The sequence below is a fragment of the Micromesistius poutassou genome (assembly GCF_964030765.1).
Source record: "Micromesistius poutassou genome assembly, chromosome: 17".
Lineage (NCBI taxonomy): Eukaryota > Metazoa > Chordata > Actinopteri > Gadiformes > Gadidae > Micromesistius > Micromesistius poutassou.
Genome location: NC_140287.1, coordinates 1,928,597 through 1,939,858, shown reverse-complemented (window position 1 = coordinate 1,939,858; position 11,262 = coordinate 1,928,597). Strand labels below are relative to the sequence as shown.

The window sequence follows — 11,262 nt, the reverse complement described above, 5'->3', positions numbered from 1 at the left end:
TGACTCCGATAACCTCTTTGGGGAAGGTTGAGAGAAACTAAGAGGGTCAAACTCTCTTTCATGGCTCTGTGACTCCATAATGACCTTAGATGTATGCAATCTTAAAGGTGAAATAAATAGGAACATAACAGTTAAGTTAAAAAATATAGTGTCATGAATATTATGTGATTCAAAGTAACATGGACCGACATGTAGAGTAACATTTGGACAAAAAGGTGAAGGGATTGGCGACAGTAGGGGTATTATGTCCTGATATTATTTGTCAATCTTAAGATCATCCACTCTAGACCTCACAATCACAAGAGCACAAGAAACCAAGCAGTAGCAAATAGGATGATCGCTATTTATGCCCATCCAATAGATTTTGGCCTAATATGTGTATTTATAAAAAACTAAAACTTATGGCATTCTGAGGTCTACCCAGCTAGTCCATATGGGTCGTTGTGACCATGTTATTGTACTGACAGCACTCCTTTCTTAAATGGGCTGCAGTTGGTGAGATAGATAAATAGATCCTCATGTCTGATGGTTACAAGAGAGCAGGGCTGAACTCATGGGGAGTTGGTGTTTTTAAACTTTAGGTTTATGATGTCATTGACCACACACACACACACACACACACACACACACACACACACACACACACACACACACACAGGCAGGATATCCTGATGTTCTGTTGTCCCTTTGTGAAGGGACACCGGTCAGACCACGAACAGGAAGCTCAGAAAGTCCACCCAACAGCAGTGTTGCTTCATCTGTTTTAAACGTTCATCAAGTCACCGAGGATGAGTATAGGCCCACAGGAGCCGCAGTTTGGGAATAGATCCTCTCTGGTTGGACGTCTCCGGACCGATTGGGTCATCTAGTGGCCGACGGACGGGTGGATTTGTGTGTTTTTGGCGCAAGCTGTCCGTCATGGGGCCTACAGTGAGACACAGCCGGCCCGTATACCCTGTGTGTGTATGGGATGATGGGAGGAAGCTTCACACCAAGTGCTGATCTTGTTGGACCATCAGTCAAGGAGACCATCAGAATAAACGAGCAGGTCGACTCATAACCCGACCTCTGTCCAGAGGATACAGTTGAACAACAAAAGAGAAACACAGCAGAAGAAGTGGAAAAGGACACGAGGCTACCATTGGAAGAATGGGTGTGTTATTAGATTAGACTGAACCCACAGACACTAACCCAAAGAGGATCGTGAGGAGAACAGAGAACATTGTGATTGGATTTCAAGATGGCCATGTTACCGGTGAGTTTACACCCTGTTACTGGTGAGTTTACACCCTGTTACCGGTGAGTTTACACCCTGTTACCGGTGAGTTCACACCCTGTTACCGGTGAGTTCACACCCTGTTACCGGTGAGTTTACACCCTGTTACCGGTGAGTTTACACCCTGTTACCGGTGAGTTTACACCCTGTTACCGGTGAGTTTACACCCTGTTACCGGTGAGTTTACACCCTGCTACTGGTGAGTTTACACCCTGTTACTGGTGAGTTTACACCCTGTTACCGGTGAGTTCACACCCTGTTACCGGTGAGTTTACACCATTTTACTGGTGAGTTTACACCCTGTTACTGGTGAGTTTACACCCTGTTACTGGTGAGTTTACACCCTGTTACTGGTGAGTTTACACCCTGTTACCGGTGAATTCAGGTTTGGTTTGGTTCCCTCAACGTAACCTTTGTAGAAGGTTCTTTTTTGGTTCTCTTTTGGTTGCATTGACATTCCTAACCTTTAAGATATCTTGGTATTATAAATTGATTGTACATGAGCATATTGTCAGTAATGAATGAACAGGCAAATTTGGCAGGATGTTAAAGTTTATAAAATACAATTAACAAAATCGAAAAATTATAATAACAAAAAATATTAACAATAATACAAACAATAAAACTAACAAAAAAAAGGTGCAGAAAATAGGCACTGTGTAGATGGCCTAAAAAGAACAAGAAACAAAAGTTTGAACACAAGAAGAATGAACACAAGTCCACAAAAGCATGACAAACCGCCCTACTACCGACCCTGCTTTTTCTGATCACTACAAGATATTGAAAGATATCCCAGTCATTTAATTATTTTGAACATTCACCAACCGAGACAAATGGAAGAAGAATTTAAACTAGAAAATGTAATCCCACGCATAAGGGATTACTGTGCATAGAAATGCCTTTTTGCATGTTGCTTTTGATAAAGGCATCTGCTAAGAACCATAACCATATTTCAGTTAAATTCAGCTGAGGGTTGTATAGGCAATGCAAAGATTGATATAGTGTGGATGAGTTGAGTTATGGTTGGACAGAAATCAGACACTGAACATAGAAACCATCAACTTCAGTCTCTTGTCTTCTCTTAATTGCACAACCTTTGAACAATTATCTGTTTTCTGTAGGTAAGATGAGGGAGGTGGTTAGATATGCTTCTGAAAATGTAAATCACAGTCAATACTAGAAAATGCATTTCCAGCGGAAAATGCGATGAGTGCTGTAGTACAAAGTGAGGTTGAAAATATGTTTTAATAAAGCCACATAGATTAAGACGTAAAGAAACGTTAAATGGCTTAAATCAAGTGAAGGGATTTGAACAAGAGTCTAAATGGAGTAAACAATGTAAACATGCAGACCATTTAAAAATAACAACACCGCCTGCACGTCCTCGCGCTCCTCCCTCAGCTCACATCAATGAGACCAACTGAAAACGAGGCGGACATGGAGCTTAAACTGTGATTATGAAAAAAGTATAAAGGGAATCGAAATTCTGTTTTCGGATTATTTAAGATACAAGTGTCTTGATTTGTTAAACCTTTGAAAGAAGTTTAACGATAAAAAAATGACCAAGTTACGAAGTCTGTAAGTAGTAAGAGTCAGAGAATGGGCGTACGGTTCCGCCGTCCTCCCATTGACTTCCATTGTAAAAAATAGTCTTTTAAAAGTAGAATATCTTAAAAAAGTATAAAGTTTAAAAATATGAAAAGTCATTGCCCAAATGTATGGACCTAGACCTTTGTGACAGATGTTGAATGGAATCGATTGGTTCGGTAGTTTTGGCTACATTAATTGCACAAGTTTGGTCGGAAGAAGATTAACGGAAAAGGGATAAAGATTGTGCATTCTTATGCACAATAATTAACGTCTGTGTGGGGCGAAACTTGAGTGCTTGTCCAATGAACTCCTAAAACTCTGCTTTTGTCTGTCCGGGGAAATTTTTGCAACGCTAGAGTAGAAGTCAAACTGAAGCAAAGTTACACATCGAAACCTTGTCAGTCAAGCTTGGCATAATACTGATGTGAAAAATATATTAACACTTGCCTGTTATAATCCTGCAGAGAGTCAGGTTCTGGACGGCCTTTTTGGACCTTCTCCCCCACAGACTGTACTGGGCAAGGAAATCATTGGTAGCCACTCGCCGTATTATACGACGAATGTCTGTCCCTACATTTGCACCTCCCAGTGTTCCCAGGAATGTTGCTGTAAAGAATAATTTTGCGACCCCACTGCAGTACCACTGCGACCCCACTTGGGGTCGCGACCCCAAGCTTGAAGACCCCTGTCCTAGGGCGTTCACGCTGCCTTGATGTAGGGGTGGTTGCGTCATCCTCCGTCCCAACACTTAAGAAGACCACCGCCTGCAGACATTTCTTCTCTGCTTTGGTGTGGGAATCGATACAAGGAGAAAAACATTTTGTTGAGCCAGTAGCAGAACAAAACGGTATTTCCACACAGAAAAAGTGTTGAATATCTACATATATCTATATACATCAATATATTCTATAAAGTGCATAGCAGCGATAGCTCACCCATGAACCAGACATTCTTTACAACATGAGAGTGCACATCAAGCAGTGGCGGCTGCTTGTCTTTCAAAGAGGGGAAGCTCATTTTTCGGCCTCCATCATATAAATGGTCAATTTATGTAAATTATGCTCTCTGTTCCTTTTCAATGCTCTGTCATACCAACTAGCTGTCTTTTCCAGTGACTTGACCAGTGTCCTCTCAATGGCCAGCAGAGCTAGGCTGCTTAAACGGCCTTGGCCCATTGTGTTACGGGTGTAGGACTTGAGCCGCTTTAAACAGGAGGAGCTCCTTTCTACACCTGCAGATGTAGCTCCAATTGTTGCCACTAATGAGAACAGTTTGTAAAGCTGAGGCATTGCACTGTCCAACTCCATGTCTTTAAGGAACACCAAAACACACAGCTTTCCCCTGCCACCCTGCAAGTCCTGATCTGAATACAGGACTAAAGAGTTCTCTGGCGACATTTTATAGTTCAAAATCACTGTCACTCAAATGGCAAGTGTTTCACAGACCCTCCAATCATCACGCAGAAGCCCAGCGTCCAGACCAGCCCACTCCTCCATTCACCCCCAGAGACGCTGAGCGTCCGTGGGAGGGACATAATCGCAGCATTATCTAATGACCGTCGACTTTCAACACACAAAAAAAACCTGTTCTATGCAGCCCCATTGAAGTGGATGGACGCTGAGCTTCAACAGGCAAATGCACTGTGACACTACAGGAATGAATGAGAAGGAAATCGAGTCAGTCGACCTGCGATAAGCAGCTGATTCTGAACAAACTCGTCTTCGAGATGGACGTGTTCTAACGCATTTTTAGTCAATGAAATGTTAACACAACAGTATATACTTGACCATTTCATTTTTTTAATTTTAGGGAAGCTGAGCTTCCCTTGCAGTCTTTAAGAAATCACCACTGAAAAATCAAATCAAGTGCTGTCCAGTAAATATTTTTTCTATCATTGTAAACACAAAATAGGGTCTACGAATGCACACATTTTGTGCATGTTTCCAGATTATGAAACACGGATGTGCAAATGTGTTTTGCACCAACTGCGCTGCAATGATTGTAGCAAAAGTGTCAAGTGCATGACTCTTGTGATGCACAGGATAGGATTTGTGCACCTGTAACAAACGACTTGTGAACTCGTAGCCCCTATTTTGTGTTTACAATGGTAGAAAATATATTCACGACGGCAAATTTAATCTTCCACATTTGTGAGTTTAGTGTACACATGCAAAAAAAATATTTATGACTTCAAATTTACTGTTACACATTTGTGACTTTAGTGTACGAAGTGTACAACACACACGTGGCGCTTGCATGGTCCTAGCTCATTGTCTCATTGGCGGGCCAAATTCTCTGGGCAGGCCAAGCAGAGAAAGGGGAGGTAACCTGGCCCCTTGTGGCGTCATATGGGGCCAGATCCCAAATCCGCGCGTCTGAGCTTTCATTTTTTTCAAAGGCGGAGCAGGATACCTCCTGCTCGTTTTACACCTAACGCCATTCCTAGCCACTGGGGGACCATAGGCAGGCTAGGGGAACTCAGATTAATGTTAGAAAACCTCATGAAGTGAAATTTTCACACATCCGCTGTCGCAGCCACACATCATGGCAGCACTGAGAAAACATGTGTGTGGTCTTCACCGACCTCCCCAGCGGTCAGGTGTCAGCGCGTCACCACCTCTTCTTCACTGACCTCCCCAGCGGTCAGGTGTCAGCGTGTCACCACCTCTTCTCCCACCAGGTGGTCCTCACCGTGTACCTGAGGGTCACCACCTCTTCTCCACCAGGTGGTCCTCACCGTGTACCGTCACCACCTCTTCTCCCACCAGGTGGTCCTCACCGTGTACCTGAGGGTCACCACCTCTTCTCCCACCAGGTGGTCCTCACCGTGTACCTGAGGGTCACCACCTCTTCTCCCACCAGGTGGTCCTCACCGTGTACCTGAGGGTCACCACCTCTTCTCCCACCAGGTGGTCCTCACCGTGTACCTGAGGGTCACCACCTCTTCTCCCACCAGGTGGTCCTCACCGTGTACCTGAGGGTCACCACCTCTTCTCCCACCAGGTGGTCCTCACCGTGTACCTGAGCGACGGCCAGCAGATGCTGACGGAGGCCCCGGTCACCCCGGTCACCACGGTGATGGACGTGGTGGAGTACTGCCAGGAGGCCGGAGAGGGGGACTGCCACCTGGCCGAGGTCTGGAGCGGGCAGGGTGAGTCCGGCCCTCCGTCTGTCTGTCTGCCTGTCTGTCTGTCCCTCCGTCTGTCTGTCTGTCTGTCTGTCTGTCTGTCTGTCCCTCCGTCTGCCTGTCTGTCTGTCCCTCCCTCCGTCTGTCCGTCTGCCTGTCTGTCTGTCTGTCTGTCTGTCCCTCCGTCTGCCTGTCTGTCTGTCCGTCTATGTCTGTCTGCCTGTCTGTCTGTCCGTCTATGTCTGTCCGTCTGCCTGTCTGTCTGTCTGTCCGTCTATGTCTGTCTGCCTGTCTGTCCCTCCGTCTATGTCTGTCTGCCTGTCTGTCTGTCCCTCCGTCTGCCTGTCTGTCTGTCTGTCTGTCTGTCTGTCTGTCTGTCTGTCTGTCTGTCTGTGTAACAACATCCAAATACAAAACTAAGGAGGCATCTGATTGGCTACAGAGAGTTCCTTGGTGAAAAAAATGCATTTGTGAATCCAGCCGTGTCAGGGGAGTCTCAAAAATCACATATAAATACAGACCAGTTCACACACAAATGCAAACAAGTTCACAAATGAAAAGCGTCTTGTAAATTCAAGTTTAACAGTTTGTATATAAATGTAACAACATTCAAATACATTTTTGATGAAAATTGTAAAAAATGTATATATTTATGGATTTATATTACATTTATTTAAAACAAGACACATTTGTGTGTGGATCATAAATGTGTTTGTGAAACTTATTTTTGTTTATGGATTTATTTTACATTTTTACATGCCGATATCCATTTCTGTGTATTGAAATGTATTTGTGAGAAGAGAGTCATTTATATATAAATCACAAAATACATTTGTGAATCCTTCTCTGTGCATTCATTATTAATGAGACTGTTCTGACCCCATAGACATGAGCCATGAAGGGAGCTGTCACTCACAGCTGACCCCTCCCACTACACACCCTGCTGCCAGATACAATGACAACTAAGCTAATCCCACGCACACGCACACACACCCACACCCACACCCCCACACACACACACACACACACACACACACACACACCCACACCCACACCCCCCCACACACACACACACACACACACACACACACCCACACCCACACCCCCACACACACACACACACACACACACACACACACACACACACACACACTGACACGCACACGCACACATACACAATCAATCCGTATCTCTCCCTATCGGCACCGTTAAAATATACAATTCGTCTGAAGAGTTGACAAATAGCAACCCCACCATCCCCTATGACTCTTATTTTTGATTTCTCTGCTTAATATACAAATCCTGTCAAACCGAAAATGCATCTTACCCCCTATCTGCCCCCCCCCCCCCCCCTGCAGAGAGAGCCCTGCCCCAGGACCTGCTGCTGCTGGACCTCCTCCAGCAGTGGACCCCCCGCTGGGCCGAGGTCAGCTTCTACCTGAGACACCACCCCCCCCCGAACCCAGGTCACTAATGCTACCTTCTTACTCCACTGAGACACCACCCCCCCCCCCCCCCTGAACCCAGGTCACTAATGCTCCCTTCTTACTCCACTGAGACACCCCCCCCCCCCCCTGAACCCAGGTCACTAATGCTCCCTTCTTACTCCACTGAGACACCCCCCCCCCCCCCCCCCTGAACCCAGGTCACTAATGCTACCTTCTTACTCCACTAGCTGGCGCTCTATGGTGTGGGTGTATTGATACGTTGTTCTACTGGCTATTAAAGCATTCTGCTGTCACTCAGATAATTACTAGTGTATGAGAAACATAATAACTACGTTTTCCGTAGCTATACTACCTTTTGGTGTGAGACTGGGTTGGTATAGAGGATCATTTAGTCATTTATAAACTATTTGCATTCATTCATTTTTTGTTATTGTTAATATTTATAATACATAAGTTATATGGTTTTGTTTTGGTCTGCACTCTGCACTGTGTTGGTTGCATTGGGGTTTGAGTTCCACAAGGGATTAAATATGAAGAGAGCTTAAGAGCTCCACATAGATTTTTAAAGTTTGCGGGGGATACTACTTGTGAGCTTAATTCCATTTGGCCCCCAACACTAATTTAAGGGATTCTCTTCATTAAATTCCTTATACAAATGTCCTCATGTGCTATTATTTTAACTGTCGTGTACTGTACTCAGTCTTCTGCTTTATCTTTGCTCAGTTGAAAAATTAAGAAAAGAAGAAATCAAACACCTTGTTTTCAATGAATTCATTAACTTTGAATCCTTTTACATGTACTATGGAAACAGTAGTTGCTGACTTTTTTCTTAACTATATACCGTCCTAAGAGTTTCTTCCTCTCCTCTCTTAATCACATCATCATGAATATGTACCTACCGATTGCTCAATAGCCTACCCACAATTATTTGAAGTTATTTGTGTCCCTTCTCATTGTGACTGTGCCTTCCAATATGAGTGCTTATGCTGTTTATGCTGTGTGTATGTTGTGTTCTGAGTGTTGTTGATTTCACATTGTGCTGTGTTATACACACAGGCAGCGGTCCACAGCCGTTACAGAGAAACACAACCGTCAGAGATACAGAGTTAGCTGACGACAACACGGTAAGACACACAGACACGCACATACGCACACACATCCATGATAGTTTGTGTCATCTAGAGCTGCATGTCTAAAAATATCTCTCTTATCAGCTAAACACTACTACTTTTGCTATACACATTCAGTGTGTTTTATATTCTGTTATCTTCCTAGTGTGTCCCAACATTATGTGAGGTTAGATAGAGGTATATACAATACATTATTAAACACAAGGATTCTAAGTTACGCTACAGTGCACACAATGAAAATACATAAATACAATACAAAAAACAACTCCACTCCAAGGTAGTTTAGTGTCAGGAAACTGTGTCGATTATTTTAGAGCATTGGTAATGTGTGCATTTATTAGTGGATAGAAGGAGAGGGTTGTGGTGCAGAGTCGCATGGGTTCAGGAATGTTTGGTTATGACGTATATGAATGATATGGTTATGTTTCGGGGCGAATGACCTACAATAAAAACAAGAGTTAAGTCTCTCCCAGGACCCATGTATTGGCGTCACTCAATTCTAATAGATTCCATCAACACATGCAACACAGCAAACACGCACGCTCGCATGCACACACACACACACGCAAACACATTCACTGAAAGCTGCAAACGTGCATCTATGTGTGAGTTATTGGGCAGGGCAGTAAACATTTGCCAACCTCAAGATCTTATGTATTTATATTTCTGTCCGTTTACCTCATGCTGTTATGATCTGTAATGTTATTGTACTGCAATAAAGATTGACTGATGGCTCTTGGCTCTTTTAAGTGAGTCATAGATGTTTGGACTCAATTGAGGAGTGAATGGGAGTGAGCCAAGTCTAGACAGGGCCTTTGTGTGAATAAGACCTCCATTGACTTCCATTGCGAGTGTTTGTGTGTATGTTTGTTTGTGTGTGTGTGTGTGTGTGTGTGTGTGTGTGTGTGTGTGTGTGTGTGTGTGTGTGTGTGTGTGTGTGTGTGTGTGTGTGTGTGTGTGTCTGGTTGTAATCTAGCACTTGGTCAGTCAGTTGAGGTTGGATTAGCTCTGTCCCATGACATAACTGGGCTAAGAGGATTGTTCGCTAGAGAGCTTGTCTTTCACCTTCTTCTCCTCCTCCTCCACCACCTCCTCCTCCTCTTCCTCCTCTCTCAGATTTTTATTTGTCTAGACATCTCGTTCTCTGTCTGGACGTTAGACTTGTTTGTTTTCCTTGTGAGCTGAATGGACAGAGCCCAGGTGGACCCTGGCCCTGGTGGAGTGCTGAGGGTGAGTATCAGGGCTGATCCGTCCCTCTGGTACAACGGTAGAATTGGCCTCACAGAATTACACTCACCTGGTGGGTGGAACTGGTGTGTAATTGTGCGGTTATGAGAGGTTGTGAAAGGTACATAGGTACTTAAAAAATGTGGGACACATTGTGAGTGTGTGTGTGTGTCTCTGTTGGTTCGTAACTTCCGCCGTTAATGCCGTAGATGTACAACAAAGTTGTCAAAGTGTGTGTGGGGTTGTATGGGTGTGTGTGTGTGTGTGTGTGTGCTTGTGTGTGTGCTTGTGTGTGTGCTTGTGTGTCTATTTCAGTGTGCTAAACGTGATGTGACTGCAGGCAGGGTGTAGCTCTATGCATGTTTGGGTATCTGGACACACACACACACACACACACACACACACACACACACACACACACGTGTGTATGTATGTCTGCGTTTGTGTGTGTGTGTGTGTGTGTGTGTGTGTGTGTGTGTGTGTGTGTGTGTGTGGGGGTGTGTGTGTGTGTGTAAGACTTGTGTAGGGTGGGTTTCGGTACAGATTAGGGCTGGATTTTGACCATGGGTCACATGATAATAATACTGTAATGTAATCCAACCATTTGGACGTTGTCCAACGTTGTTGAAAGGCTTCGCAGTGTGTATGTGGGCTGAAACTCTTTCTGTTAAATGGCCCCTGACTCATTTTAAATATTAACTGTGGAACCTCTTAACAAGACACATTATGATTTAGTGGTTGGTGCATGGATAACACATTAGATTAATACTTGCACCGTTTCCACCTTTAGCTTTAATGTTTCAGTGGGGTACACTACGAACCTCCATTAGTGGGTTAGCGAGGTATGCTGCGCTCAAAGCGTGGGTTAGCTGGGACACGAAAGTCTCTCTCTTTTAGTGTCTCTGTCGACGCTGTATCACCATGGTGACTTATGCTGTCAACCAAACCGTCTGGAGCAGGTTAGCGGCTAAAACTATCGGGTTAGATCGGCATGCACAGCTTCCTAGCCCCTCCTTTGACAATGGCGTCACTCTTCCTTGCAGTCAGTTGAATTACAACATTGTGAACGAAGGTGTAATATACAAACTTTCATCTGAAACATTGTATGAGCTTTGAACATCAAAAGGTTTATCAAATCTAAGCTCAGACATTTTTAATTGAAATCTTTCCACAGTTTGTAAAACTTTGAATGCATGATGATGGTCATCAGAATTCTCTGTAAAATGGTGCACACCACTCTGTGTTGTTGTGGTTGTTGTGCGTTACACTCAGTGTTGTTGTGGTTGTTGTGCGTTACACTTAGTGTTGTTGTGGTTGTTGTGCGTTACACTCAGTGTTGTTGTGGTTGTTGTGCGTTACACTCAGTGTTGTTGTGGTTGTTGTGCGTTTCACTCAGTGTTGTTGTGGTTGTTGTGCGTTACACTCTGTGTTGTTGTGGTTGTTGTGCGTTACACTCTGTGTTGT

General features: G+C 44.2%; 1 protein-coding gene across 1 annotated transcript; it reads left to right on the top strand.

The window, feature by feature from the left end:
- Positions 1-1,132: 1,132 nt before the first annotated feature.
- LOC311361858 (apoptosis-stimulating of p53 protein 1-like) lies at positions 1,133-8,746 on the top strand (the record flags this gene model as incomplete). Its single annotated transcript, XM_084481668.1, has 5 exons — positions 1,133-1,255; positions 5,870-6,017; positions 7,352-7,459; positions 8,498-8,565; positions 8,717-8,746. The coding sequence occupies exons 1-5, from the start codon at positions 1,241-1,243 to the stop codon at positions 8,744-8,746; spliced, it is 369 nt and encodes a 122-aa protein (XP_084337794.1). The 5' UTR covers positions 1,133-1,240.
- Between the last annotated feature and the right edge of the window lie 2,516 nt (positions 8,747-11,262).